General features: G+C 35.1%; 1 protein-coding gene and 1 long non-coding RNA gene across 4 annotated transcripts in view; one reads left to right on the plus strand and one right to left on the minus strand.

Annotated features, from left to right (window-relative positions):
* LOC111055655 (alpha-actinin, sarcomeric) overlaps positions 1-27505 on the plus strand; it is a 198880-nt gene extending 171375 nt beyond the window's left edge. For all 3 annotated transcript variants that reach the window (XM_039438349.1, XM_039438347.1, XM_039438348.1), the window contains 9 exons: positions 2467-2613; positions 6609-6760; positions 9552-9723; positions 11899-12135; positions 13238-13426; positions 16228-16355; positions 18930-19112; positions 21147-21372; positions 24424-27505. In XM_039438349.1, the coding sequence (XP_039294283.1) occupies positions 2467-2613; positions 6609-6760; positions 9552-9723; positions 11899-12135; positions 13238-13426; positions 16228-16355; positions 18930-19112; positions 21147-21372; positions 24424-24582 (1593 nt within the window). In that variant the 3' untranslated portion in view covers positions 24583-27505. The remainder of the gene's footprint in view (positions 1-2466; positions 2614-6608; positions 6761-9551; positions 9724-11898; positions 12136-13237; positions 13427-16227; positions 16356-18929; positions 19113-21146; positions 21373-24423) is intronic.
* Positions 9982-22520, minus strand: LOC120353678. The gene is made up of 3 exons (XR_005572519.1): positions 22382-22520; positions 10442-10447; positions 9982-9992 (listed from the first exon to the last, which is right to left on the minus strand). It is a non-coding gene; the product is annotated as an uncharacterized LOC120353678 (long non-coding RNA).
* Positions 27506-27574: the final 69 nt, after the last annotated feature.

Here is a 27574-nt window from a genome sequence, read left to right on the forward strand (position 1 = left end):
ACCGATAAACAAAGCCACCGCTTCATCGTCCTCCAAACTCAGCTAAGGTGGTCCAATCGGTCCGCTTAGATGCTCACTGAGAGCAAGATGGTTTTTGTAAATAAAACATGAGGAGCTACTCCCCGTACAAGCAATCTTGAAATTGGGAGGGAAACTTCTTACAGTGATTCATTTGAAACTTACAGCATTGACTGAATGGACATAGCTTGTGTTATTTATAAGGAAAGCTGACAGTATGTTCACTTGCTTGGTGAGGGCTTCTTGTCTATATATATATATAAAAGCGAAATGGCACTCACTCACTCACTGACTGACTCACTCTCTCACTCGCAGAACTAAAAATCTACGGGACCAAAAACGTTCAAATTTGATAGGTATGTTCAGTTGGCCCTTTAGAGGCGCACTAAGAACGGATTTGAAAAAAAATCCAAAGATACGCCCAAAATCTGCGTTTTTCCAGCGTTTTCTCAGCTTTATCGAGAACAAATGAACAGAAAATATTCAAATTTACTACAGAAGCTCAGCTGGGATGTAATAATATTGTATTAGAAGGAATTTGAAACAACGCCAAAGATACACCCAAAATTAGCGGTTTTTTGCGTTTTCTCAGTTATTTAATCAAGTAATAGACAGAAAATTTTCAAATTTGGTACAGAGGTTTAGCTAGGGTCTAAAAATTGTGTGATGAGGTGACTAATTTAATCAAAGATACGCCCAAAATCAGTACTTTTCTCAGTACTTTGACTTTCTGATAGAATGAAGCATGCTCAAATGAAAAATTTGGCGAGCGAAGCGAGCCCGCTGATCTCATTTTTGGACGATCCAGTTAGGGGTCCAGGGGGCGGAGCCCCCTGGCTAGACGGATATGGCGAGTGAAGCGAGCCTGACGGCTAGTAATTATATAAAAATTATAACTCAAAGTAGCTTTTTCAACTTTATTTTATTTATAAGAAATAAAATGTAGTTGAAAAAATGGTACTTTGATTTTAATTTTTTATTCCGTTTAGAAATGTTGACAGTTTTAATTGAATCTCACTATAGTAAAGGTAGCTTGGAGAGTAGAGTATTATCATAGAGAAACAATAGCGTAAGTTATGCTGTTGTTTCTTTATGGTATTATCAAGTTTGTATGTTAGTATGTTTGAATTAACTTTTATATACCTTGATACCCATAATTTTATGAATACAGATTTGAAAAAATACCAATTGCAAATTGATTGAACTCGCACAAAAGGTTTCAATTGAAAAGTAAGAAACTGTCACTTTTTGGCTAGCATTAGTTTTAGGGTTTTCGAAAAAAACAAGAAAATTAAGTTGTTACTTGCTTAATGTCGATTTATTGCTTTCCAATTTATTTTGCGAGCCAAGTACTAATAGCTTTGATGTCAAAAAGAAGCATTTGATTTTAAATGACAGTCTTGGTTGAACTTCAATGATGTTATTTATTTTAGTCTGATTTCAGTTTTGTGTAAATCCACTGACATTCAAGTGTAAGTGATAAGTAGTAATTTTATTGTTAATGTCAATCAGTGATAATTCAATTTTCCTTTTGGTTATCTTATGAACAATTTCAGTATTTCTCAGGAAGGAAAATATTGTTCAAAGAAACCCCATAAATAGGCTACTATTCAAGAACAATAATATATTAATGATGATAATTGTTTCGAATGAACTATCAGCTGATGTTAGTTTCTTGGTGACTTGTAATGTTTGTTTATTGAACTTTTTATAGAGAAATTATGTGTATCAATGTGAATCTATATGAAGAAGAGTCTTCATAAGGATTGGTGTGTAGAAAGTTCTATATTATTCAGTTTAAAATCAACTCAAATATAATTTTAGCTGCCTAATCTGAAATTCAAAAAAGTATAAATTAAAGTCGAGTGAGCATATTATATGGACAGAACGTGATGACCAAAGTAGTTTCATCCTTGAAGGACTTGGCCCCGGTTGTACAAAATCATGTTAAATTTTAATCATTATTAAATGCTTCGACTTTGGAAAGAAGGCTTCTCTAATTGGTTCTCGTGGCATTTTATCATAATTAAAATTGAACAGGCTTTTATGCAACCGGGTCATAGTCATAGAATAGCCATAGCTGCGTTTAGACAAAAGTTGTTAACAAACTGTTATTAACTTAATCCTTATAGATTCTATTAGATTGAACGGAACTTGACAAACACATATGTTCATCATGTATATAATAACTCATGTTCAATCTAATAGAATCTATAAGGACTAAGTTATTAACATTTTGTCAGGTTAGGTTGGGTTGATCTAACATTTTGTTAATAACTTTGGTCTAAACGTAGCTTTAGAATCTGCTAGTCATAGTCAACTATCAAAAAATCATCATAACTATTACTACTAAAACTACTTCATTTAAATCCTATATCTAGAAATCTAAATCCCTTCATTTCCTGAATAATTTGTCTGATCTTTACTGTGTATTTTTGTGTTTTTCAGGACATAGCGAACGCGTGGAAGGGCCTGGAAACGTCAGAGAAGGCTTTCGAGGAGTGGCTTCTTGCCGAAATGATGCGTCTTGAGCGATTGGAGCATTTGGCCCAGAAATTCAAGAACAAGGCCGACATTCAGGAGGAATGGACACAGGTATACTACCATGTTTACAATAGATTTTGTCTCATTTCCGAAAGAAATTGGATCCCATGTAGATCCTTAGTGCCATTTGCACCAGTGACAGTTTAAACTTAATTTCATCTTAAACTGGATTAAATCAAGTGTCATTTGTTACGAGTAGTTCTGTGAACAGTAGACCTCACGCAGTATCATCATCCACAAGTACCTGATTGAAACTATAGACCTTATGGAAATACAGCAATAGACTGGCTTCTCCACACATCTGTGTAATCACTTGTCAGCTGATTTATGATGAATAATTCTATATTGACGTATGAAGGAGGCTCCATTTTCCTTTTATATTATCCTTGAAATGCAAAATTTCCAAAAACCTTGTATATACGTCGAAACGCAATTAAGGTACATACCGGTCAAATTTCATGAAAATCTATTACCGCGTTTCACCGTAAATGCGCAACATATAAACATTCAAAAATTTTGAACATTAAGAGAAATGCCAAACCGTCGACTTGAATCTTAGACCTCACTTCGCTCGGTCAATAATGTGATTCATTTTGAGTTGAAGCCAACAGCTGATTGAATTTAGTTTAAGCTTTCACTGTGCAAACTGCCCTAAGTGTTATTCATAATAATCCTCACTGGATATTAAGAATTAATCACTGGATAATTAATAAGAAAGCATATTTCCAATTATTTTATAAATCGGATCTTATCAATGAGTTTCACTTTCTTAATAGACAAGGAGTAGATTCAAAACAAGGATGGTTTCAAGTGGATCTACTACTAGTTATCTCCATTTTTATTCATATATTAATTTTATTAAATGATTCACAAAACACAATTCATTGAAAAATTATTGGGGGAGGACCAACAGCCCAAAATTGTTCCTTCCCCAAATTTTGATTCATACACTTATTGTTCAGTGTTTTATCTCAACAATTTAATTTATTATTTCGTCTACAGGAATTGTAATATTATGATGTATTATAGGAACAATATTTTAGCATTGGTTTGCTGGAAAAATACCGTTGACTAAAAATGAATTTAATTGGGAATAAATACACCCCTACCATTAATAGCCTTGAAACTAACTGAGTCAGTATTTTACAGTCTGAAGATGATTAAAAACAGGTCGAAACATCGTCACTGCTAAAAGTAAAGCTATCTACACAAAAATCGATTTTTGCCCTCCATATCAATTCTATTACATTAAGCAGATGATTTCTATCAGATTAAACGGAACTTGACAAACATAATCTGTTTGAAATCATCTGCTTAATGTAATAGAATTTATAAGGAGGGCAAAATTTTTTTGTGAAGATAGCTTTACTTTTAGCAGTGACGATGTTTCGACCTGTTTTTAACCATCTTCAGACTGTAAAATACTGACTCAACTGACTGAAATACTGGCCCAATTCACACTTACGCGGCGACTCAGGTCGAGAAGAGACTAGACTCTTGTCGAGAGCATGTGTTTTCAAATGGGGACACTCAGACCAGTCGATTCTAGTCTCCACGACTGTCACCATTTGAAAACACATGCTCTCGGCTAGAATCGAGTCTCTTCTCCACCTGAATCGCGTAAGTGTGAGTTGAGCCATAGGGATCACAAAAAATCGTACGCCCAAACATCGATGTCTGTGTAACAGGCTTTAGTGTTTCCACTTCAAAAGTATTTTTTTCAAATTCAAAGTTCAATTGAAAAGTAGAATGAATTTTGAGCAAGGCATCATCAGTTTGAATTTCAATTATTGTTACTTAATTGTTCTTCTTTCTGCTTGAAGTTGTATGATGACATTTTCTTCAATGCAATTCAAGATAGCAGCTAGAATGGCGAAAATGTTGTCAAAAACAGGGTTTTTCGCGATTTTTTCAAAAACGGCTTCAACGATTTTGATTAAATTCATACCTGACATAGTCATTAATGAGCTCTATCAACTGCCACAAGTCCCATATCTGTAAAAATTTCAGGAGCTCCGCCCCATCTATGCAAAGTTTGATTTTAGATTCTCAATTATCAGGCTTCAGATACATTTAAAAAAAAAGAAGATTTGAGTGGAAAAGATTAAGCATGAAAATCTCTACAATTAATGTTCAGTAACATTTTCAGTTTTAATAAGCTCGAAATGCGAGAAAATGTTATTATTCAATTGCAAACTGTTGGCAACTGTTGATTCTAATAGATCATTCACTAGAATAGAATAGAATAGATTTATTCCTTTAAGCATATAGATTACACAATCGGAAACGTCACAATGTTCAATAAATACAATAATAAAAAACAATCAAAAACACTGACTATCATATGATTCAGCTCATACATAAATAATGTTACAAACATATATAATTCAAATATATTATACACTAAAATTATTGCCAACCTAATATTAATACATTATGGAACGTATATTTAAAAATAATTTCTAATTATATCCCTATCCATATCAAAAAATTCCGACAGTGAGTATAGAGGATTTTCTGTCAAGAGAGTTTTCAATCTATGTTCAAACAAAGAAGCAGACATGGTTCTCACTGAAGCAGATAGCAGACTATGAAGAGATACCAGACCTCGCTGTGTCTCCAGCGTTATTGTCCTGTCACCAGCTGGCTCAAATCTTTGAATAGTAGACTTGAGATGCGCGTGAACACTAGCGTCAGGTGATCAATTTTCATAACGGCAAGGAAAGTTGTGTGAGTGCGCCTCACCAGATTTTTTCATTTTGATTGTCATTGAAACTAGTCTCAGAGACTAACCATTAATTTTCATTTCACTATGAAAAAATCTGGTGTGGCGCACTCACACAACTTTCCTTGCCGTTATGAAAATTGATCACCTGACGCTAGTGTTCCCGCGTATCTCAAGTCTACTATTCAAAGATTTGAGCCAGCTGGTGACAGGGCAATAACGCTGAAGACACACGAGGTGTGCTATCTCTTCATAGTGAATCATTTAATAGAATCAACAGTTGCCAACAGTTTGCAATTGGATAATCACATTTTCTCGAATTTCGAGCTTATTTTCAATTTTAGGTGAAAATGTTACTGAACATTAGTTGTAGAGATTCTCATGCTGAATCTCTTCCACTCGAAATTTTTCGTTTAAATTGTATCTGAAGCCTGATAATTGAGAATCTAAAATCAAACTTTGCATAGATGGGGCGGAGCTCCTGAAATTTTTACAGATATGAGACTTGTAGCAGTTGATAGAGCTTATCGATGACTATTTTAGGTATAACTTGAATCAAAATCGTTGGAGCCTTTTTCGAGAAAATCGCGAAAAACCCTGTTTTTGACAACATTTTCGCCATTTTAGCCGCCATCTTGAATCGCATTTGATCGAAATTGTTCGTTTCGGATCCTTATATTGTAAGGACCTTACGTTCCAAATTTCAAGTCATTCCGTTAATTGGGAGATGAGATATCGTGTACACAGACGCACATACACTCATACACACATACTCACACACACACACACACACACACACCACACACACACACACACAACACACACACACACACACACACACCACACACACCACACACACACACACACCACACACACACACACACACACAACACACACACACACAACACACACACACACACACACACACCACACACACACCACACACACACACACACCACACACACACACACAACACACACACACCACACACACACACACACACACACACACAACACACACACACACACACTCATACATACAGACCAATACCCAAAAATCAATTTTTTGGACTCAGGGGACCTTGGAACGTATAGAAATTGGGGTAGCTTAATTTTTTCGGAAAGCAATACTTTCCTTACCTATGGTAATAGGGCAAGGAAAGTAAAACTATAAAACTTCAGTTCATCCATTGATTACCCAAGTAGTTCTGAGATTATGAGAGCAGTGAAAATCATATAGTCTGCAATGATATTATTTGAAAGTATTTATTTAAATAGTTTTTTTTTCGAGATGAATGGATGGATGAATTTGATGAATTTAGGGCAAAGAGGAGATGCTGCAGAGCGCTGACTTCAGGCAGTGCAAGCTGAATGAGCTGAAGGCGCTGAAGAAGAAACACGAGGCGTTCGAGTCGGACCTTGCCGCACATCAGGACAGAGTCGAACAGATTGCCGCCATTGCGCAGGAGTTGAAGTGAGTTTTAGTTGCTAATTAGAGTTGAAGTGGTCATGAAAAATGTGTCTTTACATAGGAGCTGAACTATAGTAACTCAATAATTTCAATCAATCAATCATTTATTTTTTCATTCTATTTATTTGCCAAAAACAAATAAATAATGCCCGTTAACCACCGACAGTAGTTAACCGTCGTTAAAGAAACTGAACAGAACCGAACAAAAATGTGAAACTGAATACAAAAATATCTTGATACCCGTTAATCACCGTCAATTTTTGTTAACCGCTGTTAAAATTGATAAACAGAAACAAAATAGAATTTGAAACTGAATACAAAAATATCTAGGTACCTGTTAACTACCGTCAGTTTATTGTTAACCGTCGTTAAACAAACTGAACAGAACCGAACTAGAATTTGAAACCAATTTCAAAAATATCTTAGTACCTGTTAATCACCGTCAATCATTGTTAGCCGCTGTTAAAATAACTAAACAGAAACAAAATAGGATTTGAAATGAATACAAAAATATCTTTTCCTCCACCTACTGTCTAAAGTACTTACTTTACTCCCTGAAACATAATACTAAAGTGTCACTTTTTCGCTCTAGGTAGTAAAAAGCAGAAAAACTCCCTAGGGAGTAAAAGTGACTCCATTTAAATAACATGGGAAGCATCTCTATTTAAAAAACTTACATGGTAATAGGTTAGAAGGTCTAAGCTCAGATGAGAAAGTGTAATAGAGGTGTCTGTCATTGAGTCAACTGAATTCAATACCACAACCAGAAATTTGATCAACTCATGAAATATATGTTTGTATATTATATTCTTAATATTGGTAGACAATAAAAATTTATACAATTTTTAAAATATTTTATTCTATTCAAAATACCAGCCAACAAATATTTTTGATCTGCATTCTGCAATTCAAATCTGAACCGCGTGATCTGGAGTCAGCCATTTTTGGTAGCTCAGCTGATATGATTGTTACAACTTTGGCCGATAGATAGCGCAATCAGCAGTGCCTATCAGACGACCGGTTTTTAGGTTTTAGTTTCTAGGTTATGTTGTTAGGAAACATTGTCACCAATACGTAAGTTATTAGAATGATTTAATTTGCAGTTTCTATAAAAAAATGTAGATGGAGGAAAAATGTTGTGTACATCACGAGCGAAAAATACTTTTTCTCCCTCAGGAAAATTGTTGCCCTCGGCTTCGCCTCGGGCTTCAAACTTTTTCCCTCAGGGAGAAAAAGTCGTACTTTTCACTCTAGATATACAAATAACTATTTTTTTTTTAAATATATCTTTTTCCAAAACATACATGAAAAAGTCAAAAACTAAAAACTTACTTAAAGCTAAAGAGAAATAGTGACAGTTTTAAATTCGTTTTTTACAGTAAACTCGTAATATTGTACGTAAAAACTGGCATACTAACTCTACCGAGCTAACTCTACTCTACTTACTTGGTCGAGTAACTGTTTTTACTACAATTGAGAATAGTAGGTGAAGTGTGTTGTCTAGTGAACAGAACTAACCTTAAAATGTCAATACTTTTTAATAAATTAACAATCAAACACTTATTAACACTTTAATAAATCAACACTTTTCATTAGCATAGTAGTGGTAGAGTAGAGTGAGAAGCGGTGGTGGGGGAAGGCAAGTGGTAGAGTACTATCCCACGGTGCTATCCCACTCTACTCTACTAAAAACTAGTACTCTACCATGAACGTTTTCATTGGGAGAGTTCACAAGATAGTTAGTACTTGCCCACTCTACCACTAACTCTACCGGTACTAATGAAAACCAGGCTTTAATGCTAATTATAGTTGTAATAGTATTGGAAAATGAGTTGAAAAGTGTGTCATTGCACAGTAGAAAGTCATTTTAATTATCACAAATTAATAAACAATTGGGTTTCCTTACCTTTGGGACACATAACACAGAGTTACCACTGTGGCTTGGTGCAATAATTATTATCAACTAGCAGGTAACCCGTGCTCCGAAGGGTCTATTTTAAAACTTGACAAACTGAAAACTTGACGTAATGAAATCTTGAAGAATTGAAAATAGGCCTATAACGATCCTCTGTTTATTCAGAATCTATATGCAAAATTTCGAGTTAATCAGTCGAGTACTTCAGACGTGGTTATGCGTCAAACATAATTTTCCTATCCCGTAGGTGTATGAGCCAGTTTTTTCCTTAATTATAGTATAGATAAGTTCTTCAACATGGTGCTAACATAATATAATGACAGAAATCAAATCTTGTTTAGAAACTTAATGCCAACCTGACAAATTGGACTGTTTATTAATCTAGTTGCCAATTTTAACCATGTGTTTCAAAGAGGTAATCTCTAGATTATATGGTATCTATGGTATGTATTCATGTCCCGTGAATTAAATTTGAACATTGATTCTGAAAAATCTAGAGGGAAAATTAAATTTTTGCTTCGAGGTACAAGAGATTGATATTTTTAGAATCTTTGTGCAAAATTTGGAGATCTGAATCGTTCCCGTTTTTCCGGTATGCAATCCACAAATTCAAATTTTATTCAATCCAATTCACAATATTTACAAATTATGAGAAAAAATAATACAGCTTAACAATATTAGAGTAATAAGTTAATAATTTATAAAGTACATAAAAGTCGAATTTATTAAACAATAACACAAGTTGACATGTTTTGATGCGAACAAACACATCCTTACTCTCTCTTATTATATAGATTTTTTATCACGCAATATGTTAATTAATTCTTAATTATTACTATTTCTATCAGTTAATTGATTGTATTTTGTGTGTGTGTGTAGCACCCTGGAATACCACGACAGTATCAGTGTGAACGCGCGTTGCCAGCGCATCTGTGACCAGTGGGACAGGCTGGGCAATCTGACGCAGAAGCGACGTCAGGCGTTGGATGACGCCGAGAAGATTCTCGAGAAGATCGACATTCTGCATCTCGAGTTCGCCAAGCGTGCTGCGGTATGTATAGTTTATTAGAAAATTTACTTGAAGATTTAATAAAAATGTATTATATTATGTATTAATTGAACGAGCGTTAGCGAGTTCTTACTTTTGACTTACTGAAGGCCAAAGTCGTTGTCCGTCTACAATAACTTCAGAAAGTGACCAATCAGCTTCAAATTTTGAACACGTATTCTTCGAACCTTTCTACAGGTCAAGTTCGTTGGACAACATAATTGACTCACTCCTTCGTCCTTTTTCAGGATATAAAAGTAACATTCATTTTGCTTTAGAAAAAAATTGTTATAATCTATCATTTAGTCAGCTGAAGCATTATTCATTTCATGCTACAGTTTTTCATTCATTCATTCATGACATCAGCTGAGGCTATTTGGGAGCTATCACACAGACAGACAGACCTTCATGCGCTGACACGTCATGATTTCAGCTGGTTTAATATACAACATAATTTATAACTTTTACATCAACAAACTGATACGGGTTGAGATATCAATGGTTGAGTTCAAAGCCACTGATCGGTGAGTGAACGTGGCTCTGAACGAAGCACTGTTTGGTCGTTGAACGATGCATAGACTCACATGCAGCGCTACTGTACTTGTAATTGAAATCGGCCATTAAGGGGACAACCTGAAAGATTATTACATACCAAAGACCTTGTAATCTATAATACTAGTAGTTCTGTGAACAGTAGACCTCACGCAGTATTCTCATCCACAAGTACCTGATTGAAACTATAGACCTTATGGAAATACAGCAATAGACTGGCTTCTCCACACATCAGTGTAATCACTTGTCAGCTGATTTATGATGAATAATTCTATAGTCTGATTTTTACTCTAATATTGGCGTATGAAGGAGTCTCTTTTTTCCTTTTATATTATCCTTGAAATGCAAAATTTACAAAAACCTTGTATATACGTCGACGCGCAATTAGAAAAGGAACATACCTGTCAAATTTCATGAAAATCTATTACCGCGTTTCGCCGTAAATGCGCAACATATAAACATTTAGAGAAATGCCAAACCGTCGACTTGAATCTTAGACCTCATTTCGCTTGGTCAATTACAAAAAAAATATATATTATATAATATCTCGCGCTAAAATACCTCAATGGAACCCTTAATTTCAAGTAAGAGCTAGCATTGGGAAGACATAGGCATTGTGCGTTTATACCTCTGCAAGGTCTTCGGTCTAACTGATAAGAAAAAAATACGTCATATCCGGTTCGTTCACTGATCAAGCTCATCGTACTTTCTTCCGATGGAGAAATTATATTTTATTCTGAAAAATTAATTTTGAAAAGAACGTAAACAGACTTGGCTGAATACGAGGTTGTTTTCAATTATAATGGACTCCATTATAATGTATTTGGGAGCACAGAAATTGCATGATTACATAAATTCAATAACATTTAAAATATTATCCAAAACATTTTAAACAACTCCAATCACTTGATGGTTTTTCATTTCAATTGATTATACAATGAGATTAGAGAATGAGGTTAGGTTCTAGTTTTGTTTACAAAATAAGCAGAAGAGGAAACATCCGTCAGTCATGACTCATAAGCAACCGTTCAGCCACAGAATACATACAGAATGGAAGGTATCAATCTAACCAAGACTTGAGTGCACCAAGACCATGACATGTGACTGCATCATCTTTTTAGAAATTAAAATTGCCGCTATATTACAATGCTACACTTTCTTTCAAGATGGCGGATTTTGGCGTCAGGATGATCTCTAATCTGTGATCAGGTTTTTTACTGAACGTAAAGAAAAACACGATGGAATTGATCAGTGGCTTTGAACTCAACCAATGCGGTTTTCGCCATTCATTTTCTCTTGGAACTCTGTATCGAAATCATGACCACCTTCTCATAAAAAATGAATTTGGATTCATATGAAGGTCAAAGATGTTGAAGCGACAATATGTAATATTTGAAGAGTAATGTTTCATTTCAAATTCTAATGTCAAATTGTTCTTGTAAGAGAAATATTTAGGCTGTTTCCGTAATTTTCCTTAACTCTGTATAATTAAAAGTTGCGGGTTTCAAAGATTACTACAATACAACAGTTCTTGAACGAGTTCTCCAACCCAGGGGTTCGATTAAATAATTACCAGGGGGTAATTATTGGTATACTAATAATGTTTTCCCGTTTTGTTTTGTTTAGCCATTCAACAACTGGCTAGACGGTACCAAGGAGGACCTAGTGGACATGTTCATAGTGCACACAATGGAGGAGATCCTGGGTCTGCTGGAGGCACAGCGCTCCTTCAAGGTGACCTTGAGTGAGGCCGACAAGGAGTACAACAGCATTGTCAATCTGGTGCGAGAGGTCGAGACAACCGTGCAGAAGTACCAGATCCCAGGTGGTCTAGAGAACCCGTACACTACACTCACAGCTGATGTAAGTTGCAACATATCACTAAAATTACACGAAAATGAATCATTATGTACCAGATTGATTGGCAAGCATCTGAAGAACTACTCCAGTATCTTTAAGCTCGGTGACCAACACGTTTTAAAAGTTTCTAAACAATTCATTGGTATTTATTTTATCATTGATCTAACCTTTTTTACTGTTTTGCCTGCAAGGTAAATGGGGTTTTCCTCTGTGAATTCCTGGAATCCCAGATACTGCAGTCTTTAATTGAGTTTTTTTTCAATTCAGATTTATTTTATTTTCAGAAAGTAAATTTTACAATATACTCCCCTGAAAATTACTCCTCTAATACGGAACAAGTCCGTGTTTAGAGAAGTCAATACAACAATAGGTACGATAAAAAGAAGCGACCGTTTCGTTTGACTCCTTTCGCCTGACTGAATGTTCAAATATTGATATAATCAATGTAGTAAGCAAATATATATAATCACTATTCTTAACAGTTGTATATTGTATTGTATTATTAAAATATAGCATTACTGGACACTTTTGAATATGCAAATGTCTGATCTATTAAGAGATGACTGCATGACAGTATACCTAGTTAATAGAGCGAATAGTTTTTTAGTTCATTGAGATTATTTTTGAATACATCTTTTGATTTTTAAACTACTAATGTTTGAATATCCTGTAATTGTATAAATATGACTAAATGCCACGAGAACCAATGGTAGAAAATGTTTTTTTCTAAAGGTGGCTTCTTTGATGGGTTCTCGTAGAATTTAATCACAATTAAAATGTAACAGTCTTCTGTGCAAGCGGGTCTAGATGTTGTAGAATTTGAGAAACAAACCTTTCACAGGTTACTGTGTCAATTCAATTTCAATTGAAGTTATCGGGTTCTTTTAAAATTAATTCAATGAACTATGAAAGTATCAAAGTTATTCTAGAAGTCTTTCATTTTGTAATAGGTTACAGGTCCTTGATTCAATTCAATTCACTAATTAATCATTCTTTATTCAGCCCATAATACAATAGACTTAATATATGTAGAGGTGCGTGCAACTGAGCACATTTCTTTTACAATCACACAATAATTTGACGTTTTGTGGTGGTTTTTTGTCAGGTGTTGACGAGGAAATGGAGCGAAGTGCGCACCCTGGTGCCACAACGTGACAACATCCTGCAGGCCGAGCTGAAGAAGCAGCAGAACAACGAGACGCTGCGTCATCAGTTCGCTGACAAGGCCAACCAGGTCGGACCCTGGATCGAGCGCCAGATGGACGCTGTCACTGCCATTGGCATGGGATTACAGGTGAATATCAACCTAACCTAACCTGATAAATGAAATTGTTCAGGTAACCTAACCTAACTGTATGTCACGGCTATCGGCATGGGACTGCAGGTAAATATTTAGCTAATAAATATATCAAAATAGAAGAAGAAGAAGAACGGAGAAGAAGAAGAAGAAGACAGGAGGAGACGTAGAAGAAGAAGAAGAAGAAGAAGAAGAATACTGGAGGTGAAGTAGAAAAAAAAGAAGAAGGTGTTGGAAGAGGAGGAGAGGGAGTAGAAGGAGAAGAAGAAGACGAAGAACGGAAAAGGAGAAAAAGAAGAAGAAGAAGAACAAGAAGTAGAAAAGAAGAAGAAAAGGAAGAATGAAAAAGAAGAAGAAGAAGAATGAAAAAGAAGAAGAAAAGGAAGAATGGAAAAGAAGAAGAAGAAGACAGGAGGAGAAGTAGAAGAAAAAGACAGGAGCATCTTCAACTATATTTTTATTTTCTCAGCGTTAACGTACAAAGGCAATATAAACTACATAACTACAAACATTATTACATTGTTTTTATTGTTCTTAAATTGAAAATGAAATAAAGTGATCACAGGTTTCGAATCACTGATCAAGCCATAGCCATTCTATAGATGACCATTATCTAACAAATTCTAGTGACATATAGATTATAGATTATAACAACAAAATAGATTTGGAACTGAATCGAATCTATAGTTGAGGTCCACGTTATAATGGCAGTCTTTGATTAGCAATGGTATTGCTATCCTTGTCAACAAAGCTGATAGCGTTCTCGCTTTGCTCTGTTGCCAGATCATTTTTAACAATGTAGAATTGATAATCAATTAACAAAATAATTCATTATGAAATTATCGAAAAATGTAATTTCTTGCTTAATAAAAAATAATAATTGATCATTTTGAACGAGAATTAACAGTTAATATTACATCAATAAACCTGTATCAGCTACCGTCTATAGAAGGCATTGACAAGACAGAAGATCGGCAACGTTGTTCTCCTATCTTTCTCCACTGCCATTATAACGTGAACCTCACTATAGGTAGTAGAATAATTTGAAACCTAGATCATTCACTAGATTTGAATCCTAGAATCGTGTCGTGTTTGTATGTTTTTGTTTAAGGCCGGTTACAGAGCTCGACCGACCGTCAGTGCGTATGTACCATCCTGACCATACGCATCGATGAATCAGTTTTACACATTCAGAGCTCGACCGACCGTCAGTGCGTATGCACCATCCTGACCATAGGCATCCATTAATCAGTTTTACACATTCAGAGCTCGACCGACCGTCAGTGCGTATGTACCATCCTGACCATACATCAGTTTTTCTGACTCACAAAATGGACGCCTTTACAGATTGTTTAATTGCAGCTTATTATCTTCGTAAACGAAAGATTAAAAGACGTAGATATCAAGTTCACCCGATGGTCGCCCAAAGAGCATTTCAAAGGGAATTTAGTACCATTATTTACATTATTGCTTGGGGTGAAGATACATTTTTCAACTACGGTACCTCAGAATGTCCATCAGAAATTTTGATGAGTTATTTCGAGCTTGTATCACCATTGGGAATACCTGCAGTCACTTTAAGCTACGGATCAAATAAATATAGATAATATTAATAATATTATGATTTTTTCAAAAAAATAAATAAATAAAAAATTTAGAAATGATTGAAGAAATGTATAGAAAAACTCTGAATTCAAATAATGACACTATTAATTGAATTCATTCATTATGCTATTCAATTCAATATCAGCTGATTGTCGGGCAGAGGTGTCAGCACATTGGTTATGTTGCGATCGGGCTACTGATCAGTACAGCTCTGAACCTAGCTCCGCAGTGCAGGCTGGTTGCTTGGCTGAATCGGACTAGGCGCTGAGACAGCAAATAATAGCAGCGTTGGTGGGAATGCGAGCGGCCGCAGTAACATCTTTCACCCAGCAATGGTCGGCGTAGTTCCGCCTAGCGGACAGACGAAAGATCAAACCAGTCGGTTATTTGATCCCTCCAGCCAGGCTCAGCCAAGCAGCCGAGACAATAGAACAATGGAGTGGCGGTCTTATTCGCGTTCATCAGCAGTTTTCTTTCTCACGATTATTTTGATTTTTGTGTGTCAATAATAACTCCAGTCACCAGTAAAAAGTTACCAGAAACGTGGTGTACTACCATATTAATGACTTTTCATGATGATTTTCAATTATTTAAAAACATTGTTGACATTCTGAGCCTTTAGGCTAAACTTGGGGTCGCTGAGAACGAATCTGCAATCATAATTTCTCTATCCTGAAAAATAACGAAAAAAATCCAGCTGTTGATCTTCCGGCAACCGTTAACAGTCATCCTGCAATGCGGCCGAAACACTTCCAAGCCAGACACCCATCTCGAATGACAACAACGCCAAGCTGTAAGAAACCATCCTGCACTGCGGCGCTAGGTTGAAAGCTTCTATTCGTTTCAATAGCGCGTCAGTCGACCGATGGAACGGATGCGCACGAGCTCTATCGATGGTTTTCGTACGCAGTATAAAACGCATGGTCCTGACCGTGCGCATGCGTGCCGTCAGTCCTGCTCTGTACGGATACATTGAATATCTATGGAAAAGACAAGCGCGACTGACGTACGCACTGACGGTCGGTCGAGCTCTGTAACCGGCCTAATAGTCATACCGCAGATAAAACATTATTGTTTGATTGTTATGTGGTTTAAACGAATTGAATATACTATTAAATTGATGAAACTTTTTTTGTTGTGTTATTGATTGATTGTTTCACTAATTGATTAATTGTGTAACGTTTGTTTGGTAGGGATCGTTGGAAGACCAGTTGCACAGATTACGCGAGTATGAACAGGGCGTATACGCCTACAAGCCTCACATCGAGGAGCTCGAGAAGATTCACCAGGCTGTACAGGAGGGAATGATCTTCGAGAACAGGTACCGCATCATTTTCACAAATTAATTTCAACTAAACATTCCTTATGTTGCGTGTATTATAAGATGTATTGTGTTTTCCCATCTATACAGTGGCGCCATTTCACCAAACTGCTAGGGGGATGGGGCAAAAACCAAGAGGTATGAGGGGGGAAGGAATACCCCAAAAGGATAGAGGGTCCTGGGTTTTTCTCCATAAATGTTACATTCGAACATTTTATTATATTCTTCATTTTTCCAGCAGTTTTATACAAATGTGGCTGAAGTATCAATACAAACATTATTAGTTATTAAATCATGAAATATTTATTAGGAATATAGGCCTACAGAGAGGCCCCAAAGTAGGAATACACTGTACACAGATCTTTTACAATGAAAATTTCAACTATTTCATTGGGGATCATATTCTAATTGGAAAATAACGTCCAGTTAGAAAGCTAAAGAAATATTAAGCTGTTCCCATAATTATTATCACCAACTCTGTACATACATTTTTGATTGTATAATTATTATTTAACGAAAATCCCAAATAAATGCTACAAATCACCCCGAAGACTTCTGCCACTGCAGACATTGACACAACATAACAGGGTTAACAGCTAGATGGAAATTCGATGAGAACTACTATCCAAAAATTAGTTGCCAGCTCGGGAATCAAACCCGGTACCTCCCAATTGCTAGTCAGTTTGGTGTAAGGGTAAGCATTCCTGACTACAACTAATTTTTGGATAGTAGTTCTCATCGAATTTCCATCTTGCTGTTAACCCTGTTGTCAATGTCTGCAGTAGCAGAAGTCTTCGGGGTGATTTGCAGCATTTATTTGGGATTTTCGTTAAATAATAGTTATATATTAATTAGCATTTGAATAAATGCATTCTCTATTTAATTTCATCTGTAATTTTTGATTGTCTGATTGTGCCCTTTCTTTTGCTTTCAATGTGACATCTTGCAACTTGTTAATTCTCACGTTTATGCAATAACTCACTTATTGTGCCCTGATCAATAATTATTGTACCCATTCTATATTTAAGCTTCAACTATACCACAGAGAAAAATACATTCTTTATTACTCCGTACTCGTAGCTATACTTTCAAGGCAATTTTGCTACATTGTTGATACTGTAGAAGGAATTATACTACTGCTGTTTAAAAAAGTATTAAATCAGTATGAGATTCTAAGGATTCGTGTAGATTGACCCTAACTTTCATTATTTATCTGATCCTTGGGGGGGCCAAGGCCTCCCCCTGCCCCCCTAAATGGCGCCTCTGCCATCTAATTATAGTTTTCGCTTTTTCTTTTCAAAACACTCATATACTTCATATTTAGTTCTTATTAATTTATTTATATTGTTATAGTTCATTGAAATTCAAAGTCTGACACCCAGTTGCACAAAAGTCTGTCAACTTTTAATCCCGATTAAATGCTAAGAGAGCCAATCAGAGAAGCCTTAATCTAAGAAAAACCTTCTCTGATTGGTTCTCGTAAAATTAATTATTATTAAAATTCAATAGGCTTTTCTGCAACCAGACCTTATAGACTCACCATTATTATCAGAAATGTAAGAGCTCTACTCTTACAAGCAAAGCAGACGTTCATTAGAAGGCATTAGCTTGGTGGATGTATTCTAAACCATGGAGTACTGGGAAAAAGAATAAACAGTAATCAAACATGATAGGGAACTAAAATTTACTGATCTAACTAAATTAGTGCATTGTTAGCTGATTACTATTACACTTTGAAAATCATCCTTCAAATATTGATGAACAGTTATGAAACATTGCTTTATTGTTTGATAATTAGCGTACCAATCACATGAATTTAAACTACTTAACAGCCCAAATTCAATCAATAACAGGAAGACTCTTTTGATGGTAGTTCCTCAGATTTCAATTTGTCTTGCCTATAAAATTAGATGAACATAACTTAAAAGGTTATGTTTAATTATGTTTTAATGGTGAATGGAAAGTTCAGAGAGTTTGGGGTTTGACTTCTAATAAGTTGATATTATTGGAAATGTTTTGATGATTTTAGATAATGAACACAAGTAACGAAAAGTTGAAATACTTGCACATTTGAAACACCAGACAATATGAATGACACCCCCCTTCTAATATGTATCCAAATATCCAAAGTCTAGATCGTTAGCCAGGTGTTCCTGGATAAATCGCGTCAAAAAGAAATGAAAAACTTTAAACTTGAGAATCAAGATGGAGTTGCATCACAATCCCTCAAAGCTATCCCCAAGGAAATTACTGATACTGTAATAGCTTCTCTCAATCAGCCATCTTGACAGCCTCTTCTTGAAAACACCAATTTAAAGAAATAAAATGTGACTTCAGGTGCCTTCCATGTGGATATGTAAATATTTTTTTGGTAGTTGTTAATGAAATGTCTGAATATTTACAAAGTAAATAGTTTTTGGTAACAGATTGAAATTACATTTATTCCAAACCTGTTGTTAACCCTGTTGTCAATATTTGCAGAAGTTTTTGGGGTAATTTACTGCATTTAATTTGGATTTTAGTTTATAATAATGAATAGTTTTTGGTGAGTAAATTTGTGTGTGTTGGGTTTAGATACACGCAATACACAATGGAGACACTGCGCGTAGGCTGGGAACAGCTGTTGACGTCGATCAACCGCAACATCAACGAAGTCGAGAACCAGATCTTGACGCGCGACTCCAAGGGAATCACACAGGAACAGCTCAACGAGTTCCGCACATCGTTCAACCACTTCGACAAGAACCGAACTGGAAGGTAGGCTCACTTTCAAATGTCAGCAATCCTGATGAAAATAACCTAAATAAATCAAATTAAATTTTCTTTTCTTCAAGAAACAGTTTATTAATTCTTGAAATGAGTACGGGCTATTTGAAATTAAATTACTTTTTAGCTCATACTTGACATCTTGACGGACCACATCCTCACCTCTCCAAGAATTTCATTAATTTAATTGTTTGATCTTCTTCACACTCCATTGTCGTTGACACCCCCATATATTCGCCTGGTAATGTTTCTTTCAAACATTCTTAGTTTAGATGCATCAAAAGGAGTGACATATCTTGTCTCTGAGTAGTGATTATGGGTTGGATCAGGGTTTTGTAAATTTTCAATTTGGTTGCCCTACATAGTTACCGAGAGGTGATCAATTTAATATTGGCTTGATAGGCACGATTGCCAGCCATTACTCTCTGCTTTATTTCATCACTCAATCTGTTACATCGGATCCAAGGTATGAAAATTGCTGTTTACTTTTAAAAGATAATACTCCGACCACAAAGTCATTCACCACTCTTCGTGCAGCATTTCTTGACATTGTCATATGCTTTGTCTTTTTCGCATCCTCTTTTCTGCTATGAGAAGCTTTTCAAACATTCCTTTCAGCTCTCTCTCTCTCGTTCCTGGAAATGAGCACAACATCATTACCATATGCGCAGATTTGTAAACAATAAAGCCTGTGTCGTCAACTCTTTTTTAAACCTTCTGAATAGCTATATTGAACAAAGTCGTCGACATAGCATCCCCTTGTCGCACCCCTCTTGACAGCCTGAAGCGTGCTCTCCACTTCTACCCTCCACACGTACCTTGGCTCCAGCTTCATTCAACGTCATTTGAAATAAATCAGAATTACTTTAGGGCCTTTTGCTCAGTCAAAGCTTAAACTCGATTCAATCAGCTGGTGGCTTAAACTCAAAATGAAACACATTATAACAAACTAGACTTGAAACGTATTTAATCCAGTTAAAATGAAATTTAGTTTAAACTGTCACTGTGCAAACGGCCCTTAGAACTATTATATTTTTCTTTTTCGATTCAAAAATCAGCTACGGTATAAATTGTTGGGGCTCTACTTACATTAGTCACTTGAAGCCCTTAATAACTATACAAAAATCCATAGTTCGTGCCATCAAGAAGGAGGGTAGATATGAACATTCTTTTCATATCTTTCAGAGTCTCAGATGCTTGCCTCTCAGATATATCTTTGTTTTCAAGGTATTGTATATGTTTTATGTTATGTCTGGAAACTGTGGTCATGCGTTGTTCAGGGATGTTCCCAGTTATCAAACTAGGAGAGTGACATCTGATTTACTGAGACTTCCTAAATCGTATACCACTTGTTTCCAGAAATCGTTTGTATTTCTCAGCCCTAAGTTTTTCAACAACATTCCTCTTGAAATTAAGAGAACACAAAATCGACTTGTTTTTAAAACAAAAGTTCTTGGATGGCATAGAGGTCTTATGCCTGACTATCTAGAGACCTTATTCAATGTGGTTTCTTAGTTAAAATACTCTGATAATGGTGACTATGCATTGGCTAAATGAGCTGGAATTGGAAAGTGAGCATGGTTAGTGTGAATGTGTGAGTGATTGGTTGCTAATTTTTCTTTCTTTCTTCTCTTTATATTTTTCTACTTCTCTATAAATTCATAAATTATCAGATATTCATTCCTGCTCGCAGACGTAGAGTTTTGTACTCTCAGCAAGCAGTATTTTTCTATCCAAATTCACAAATTAGTCCTGGTTTAGCATGTTCGAATTCTTGTCTGATGTTATTGTTTAATAAATTAGACTTTTATGTACTTTATAAATTATTAACTTATTACTCTAATATTGTTAAGCTGTATTATTTTTTCTCATAATTTGTAAATATTGTGAATTGGATTGAATAAATTTTGAATTTGAATTTGAAAATTTGAATTCTTCATTTCTTAGCCTAATACTTAACACCATGTATTGGCTAACAAATATTATTTCTTCCCTGTTCTAAAATTGTTTGTTTTGTGTGTTTAGATTGGCGCCAGACGAATTCAAGTCGTGTCTGGTTAGCCTGGGTTACAGCATCGGCAAGGACAGACAGGGCGAGATCGACTTCCAGCGCATTCTGGCGGTGGTCGACCCCAACAACACTGGCTTCGTCCACTTTGACGCCTTCCTCGACTTTATGACGCGCGAGTCCACTGACACCGACACCGCTGAACAAGTCATCGACTCGTTCCGCATACTGGCTGCTGACAAGGTGGGTCCACGACAAATTACCAACAAAATAGCTTTGAAACTGAATCGAGTCTATAGTGAGGTCCAGACAGTGTTTGATTAGCAATGATATTGCTATCCTTGTCCATAATTCAACAAAGCGGATAGCACTATCTCTTTCTCGCTTTACCAACAAAATAGCTTTGAGACTGAATCGAGTCTATAGTGAGGTCCAGACAGTGTTTGATTAGCAATGATATTGCTATCCTTGTCTATCATTCAACAAAGCGGATAGCGCTATCTCTTTCTCGCTTTGCTCTGTTGCTAGATCGTCTTTTAACAATGTAGAAATGATAATACTAACAAAATATTTCATCTTAATTATGAAATTATTGAAAAATATAATTTCTTGCTTAATAATTGCTATAATTGATTATTTTAAACGAGAATCAACCGTTAATATTACATCAAAGAAACCTGTATCAGCTACAGTCTACAGAAGGCATTGACAAGACAGAGGATCGGCAGCGTTGTTCTCCTATCGTTCTCCACTGCCATTATAACGTGGACCTCACTATAGAGTACTTGGTTATTTATTATCACATTTTTATTTTTTATTCAAGCATTAAGTTATCACCTGACAGAGAATGTACTTGGCTCCCAAGGGTCAAGCCAAAAAAGCGTTTTCCCAGGCTTTTTTAGACGAGTCGGCAGGGCAGAAAGCTCTCCGATTGGCTAATTGGGTTGGTGTTCGGGAATCAGCTGATAATAAGCCAATTGGAGAACTTCCTGCCATGCCGACTCTTCTGAAAACGTCTGAAAAAATGCTTTGTGTGACTTTGATGCAAGGGCTCGGTTACACAAAGAACGATCTGCGATTCTACAGCAATTTAAGTCTTTATTTTAGAGAGTAATGTAAGAGCGAATTCTACGTATAGAGTAGTGTACGTATATAGGGTGTATCATGAAAGGTGTAACAGCTGAAGACCATAGATGTCCAATAACATTTTTTTTGTATCATATCGACCTTGGTTTTAGATATAGGAATATACTGGGTGCGGCAGGAAGGGTGGATGTTTTTAGAACAGATAGTATTCTGATTTGGGTAGTCGGATTGGGCCAGCTGAAGTGAACATGTGTTCGGTAGATCATACCATTTTTTCTAGTCATTGTTTAATCGGCATCATGGATTCGTGGAAGGTGCAACATCGTGTGTTTACTTACGACAGTTTTGTGCGTAATAATGAGAGTATCATTACAGTTCAGCGCGAGTTTCGTCGTCATTTCAATCTTGCGAGAAATGAAAATGTACCCACTCGTAACAGCATTTTACGTTGGGTAAAATCATTTCGTTCAGTAGGAACAGTAATGAATAAACGACCACCAGGGGCTCATCGCACTGTACGCACTCCACAAAATGTGGAAAGAGTTCGGCAAGCCATACTCCGTAGTCCTAATCGATCTGCTAGGAGACATTCTTCTGAACTGAACATCAGTGATCGGTCAGTAAGGCGTATTTTACATAAAGATCTAGGATTTCATCCCTACAAAATGGTCATGGTTCAACAATTGAATCCTGGCGATTATGTAAAGCGGCTGAATTTTGCTCGAGAAATGGAGGTCATATTTGACCAAAATGGAAACATCATTTTGTTTACGACAGATGAAGCACATTTTCATTTGAATGGTACCGTTAATCAGCAGAACTATCGTTATTGGTCAGATGAAAATCCAAAATTAATGCATGAGAGACCATTACACAGTCCCAAGGTGACAGTTTGGTGTGCTGTGAGCAGTATATTTGTTATTGGTCCATACTTTTTTGAAGACGACAACGGGACCACTGTAACTGTAACCTCAGATCGTTATAGACAGATGTTCACTGAATTCTTCCTTCCTGAATTAAGATGGAAACTTATTCCTATTCGGCAAGTATGGTTTCAGCAGGACGGGGCGACAGCTCACTCAGCAAGAAATTCAATGGAAGCAATTCGGGTTGTTTTTCGTGGTCGCATCATTTCTCGGTTTGGTGACATTGATTGGCCTCCTCGTTCTCCAGACCTGTCCATGTGCGACTACTTCTTGTGGGGTTTCCTGAAGTCACGTGTTTACCAGCATAAACCACGTACACTCCAAGAACTAAAGGGAGCAATTCGTGACGAAGTCGAACAAATTGGCAGGGCAATGTTAGAAAGAGTAAAATCCAACTTCTGAGAGCGGCTTGTAAAGTGCATTGCTGAAAACGGCCGTCACCTGTCAGATATTGTTTTCAAACATTAATTTTCTAAAATTGTAAAATAATGTGAATATAGTTCTGTAAATAAATGTTTTTTTATGCATAGGTAACGACATATTACTTTTTTGAAAACCGTTCATCCTTTCTGCCGCACTTTGTATAATAGTATCCAGTATTTTCTAGGAGTGCATAATCTATTTACTGGTGGTATTTTGCCTTACTAATTATTGGTTCGTGGGAAACTTGATATATAATTTTAATAATACCACTAATTTTATAGTTTGACTATGATGGCTATGAAGCAGAACTACATGTTCATCTATGATTAGCAGGTAACCCGTGCTACGCAAGGGTCTATTTTTAATCTGAAAACTTGATGTAATGGAATCTTGGAGAGTTTGGAATAGGCCTATAACCATTCTCGATTAATTAAGAATCTATATGCAAAATTTTCGATTTAATCAGTCCAGTAGTTGAGACGTGATGATGCGTCAAACATTATTCTTCTATCTCGTACGTGTATAAGCCAGTTATTTCCTTTATTATAGTTTAGATGTCACTTTCAGTGTCAAATAATATTGTCATTCATTACCGTACTCATTTTCCGATTCATTATTCTTTGGTCCGTTAAAATATTCTATCTACATCTTCTAATATCAAATGTTGTTTATCATATAAGATTTATTGTCTCCATGTTATTATCTGTTTATTTATTTCGAGGATTTATGTTTGCTATAGTATTACTTTTCCATTGTTACTTGTCAATTGACGTTAATGTACAACCTATTTGAACAAATAACATTATTATTTATTTTTTTGTTTATTTATTTATTCATTATTTTTTGGTCCATTTTTCAGCCGTACATCCTGCCTGACGAACTACGTCGTGAACTGCCTCCCGACCAGGCCGAGTACTGCATTCAGAGGATGCCTCCCTACAAGGGGCCCAACGCCACCCCGGGGGCACTCGACTACATGTCATTCTCCACCGCCCTCTACGGCGAGTCTGACCTCTAGAAACCAGCAAAAACCACCCTTAACCCTGTTACAATTCAACCTAATACCGTACTTCGATTGCTTATCCCGTTCTAAAAATCATCGCAAAACTGACAAGACAAACACATTCATTCAAGTCATTATTTGTACATTTTACATTTTGTACACTTTGTGGGTTTTTACATTTGTACATTTTGTACTTTGTACATTTGTACATTCTGAACATTTTACTTTTTGTCTCTTTTTGTTTAGGGCTACTTGCAATATAAATAGAGATACAAATCTCAGAGATTTGTATCTCTATTTATATTCTACTTTTTGTACACTCTGAACATTTGTACATTGTAGTGTATTTTCATTCATTCATTTTTTGATTCAAGTAAGAAAATGAATGAGAATGATGAAGGCATATTGTAACGAGCCGTCGGAAACATCTAACATACTTATTTAAAACAATAGGATATATTTAAAAAGTTGGGATATTTATTTAGTCATGTATAAATGACACTGATGTAATAACATTGGTAGATAAAATACGAGGCAATTCCTCTGTTATTTTTTTCCAAATATAGGTTTGTACAAATACGTCAAAATCTGAGTCCAAAATGATGAGTACAGAAAGTAGGTTAGGGTATGTTTCCTTCATTTGAATGTTTCAAATAGGCCTAAATAGATAGATATAAAATCGGAAATGTTGAAAATATTTTAAACAAGTAGAGGTTGAGAGACATAAATTTTAAACCCTGGAGACGTTACCGTGAGACAATGTAAGCGAGCTTTGAGGTTACTCTAGTAGCACACTAAAGTGCTCTCATCAACAATGAACGAGGAGCTAATAAATGTAGAGCAAGAATAGAAAGACGTGTGAACATTGAGATATGAGCAATATTTTGTTACAAATTATGTAGCTGGATAATCTAGCTGGAGTCCTGGTAGAGTGGAACGTGAAAGAAAAAACTTCAAAGTGTTTTTGATTTGATTTCTCATTCAGCTTTTTTATTTCTATCTTCTTTGTGTATCAGTAACAATTTAATTAGATTTCTCAAACCTTCAATTAGTTTTTAAGAAACTAATAAGTATTAAGAAACTTAAGTGTATCAGAAACAATTAAATTAGATTTCTCAAACCTTCAATTAGTTTCTATTTTAGTTGAACTGAAACTATTATTTTAGTTCGATTAGTTGAATAAAAATAAATTATGTTCTGTATTTGTGATGATTTTACAACGGGATATAGCATTGAACGAGGTATGAGTGAGACATTTATATTTTTATTTATTCTTCCAAAACTCTACTACTGCCTAGCCTAATGTCAGTCTTGTAAAAACGTGGGCGGTTGTTCTATCAATGTACAAAAAATACACAAATACAAAACCCCAGTAAAATATTTATACTAATTAATAAATTAAAATCGTAGGTTGCTCAAAACACCTAGCCTTGTCTTGTGCATGCATTATCATAGGGAAATCACGTCAAGTTGGTTTTACTAGCGTATATATTACAAACTGTATTTATCATCAGAATATGTGTATACAATAATTTTTGAAAAAATAACAAATTGTAACAATATTTAGTATCTAATGGAAGAAACAACCAATGAAAAAATAAACATGTACTATAATGTGTGTAATTGTAGAATAATTATTTTTGAAAGTGAAAAGAAATTTTGTAACCATTATTATAATATAATTATATTTATAGAAAATTATAAATATATTATATTTATAGAAAAATAACAATAAGACACATCATTTTCTGGAATCTCAGCTAAACTTTATACTAGATACTTCCATATACTTGACCAGTTTATACACTTATACTTCCAATAGGTATTTTCTATTATGAAATATATATTATTTTTAGAACTTATAAAAATTCTGTTTTAATAATGGTTTAGTAGTCTACTTAACAAAATTATTTTTTCTTGAAATAGTTTTTAAAGCAACTCTACTTTTTGTAACTTTTGAAAAATGGAGTTGATTTCAGAATCAATGGTATTATGTAGTGTTGTTTATTAACAATGCAATAATAGTTCTAGACTACATCTGCATGAAAAAAGATAATAATTTTAATAATAAGATGATTATACATTTTAATTATTCATTCTTTTCCGAAACTTATACATTTATGCTGTGTGTGAAGTTGTTTTGTTTTAATGTTAATTTATTTTAAAGTATTTATTTTTTAAGCATTAAGATGGTGCCTGCAATTGAAAGGCCTTCTCTAGGCAGAAAAATCCGAGGGCTTGAGTGGCTGGTTATGATTATGGAAAGGCCTACTAGATTATAATTGGAGAAGGTTTGTGGATTGAGTGAAATGCCAGCCAAATCGAAACCCAAATCGAAAGGAACTTAAAACATCGAGTTCCTTGTTTAAATGAATAGCTAGCCGATATATCGAACCCATCCTGAATTAGGATAAATTTATTTATTATATAAATAATATATATTTGTCTCTTCGATGATAAGACATGAATATTTTCATCATTATTGTAAACAAGTTCCTTTTCAAGTTTTTAACATTTTACAGAATTATTGTCAACCAACTCACAAAAAATTACTCAACCATGTTTGTACTCAATCTTTTCGAGTTTCATAAACCTTTAATCTTGAATGTGTGCTATTTAAAAAAATTGAAAATCCTATAGTTACCTCAAACCTCTTTCTAAGAAGACCATCGAAATCCGTATCAATACAGTTTCAAAGACATTCTTGTTGAATTCTCTCATAAACATGTAACCGAGTTGAAGCTATTCATATTATTGTGTGTATTCATCTGTATTTGTGATTATTTTGTTTACATATTGGCTAAACTATTTCAATAGAATTTTAATCTGATTTTTCTCTTACATTAATATTGTAACAATTTTTACAATATCTAGTCATTGTGGTTTTGGTTATGTACAGTAATCATCTAAATGCAAATAAATGGAACTTGGTACAGTAGTTTGTGTGTATTACTGATAATTGATGTCAATAATAATTTTGTATTGTATTGTACTGTTAATTTATATT

Source organism: Nilaparvata lugens, chromosome 11, assembly GCF_014356525.2.
Source record: "Nilaparvata lugens isolate BPH chromosome 11, ASM1435652v1, whole genome shotgun sequence".
In the NCBI taxonomy this organism is placed as follows: Eukaryota; Metazoa; Arthropoda; class Insecta; order Hemiptera; family Delphacidae; genus Nilaparvata; species Nilaparvata lugens.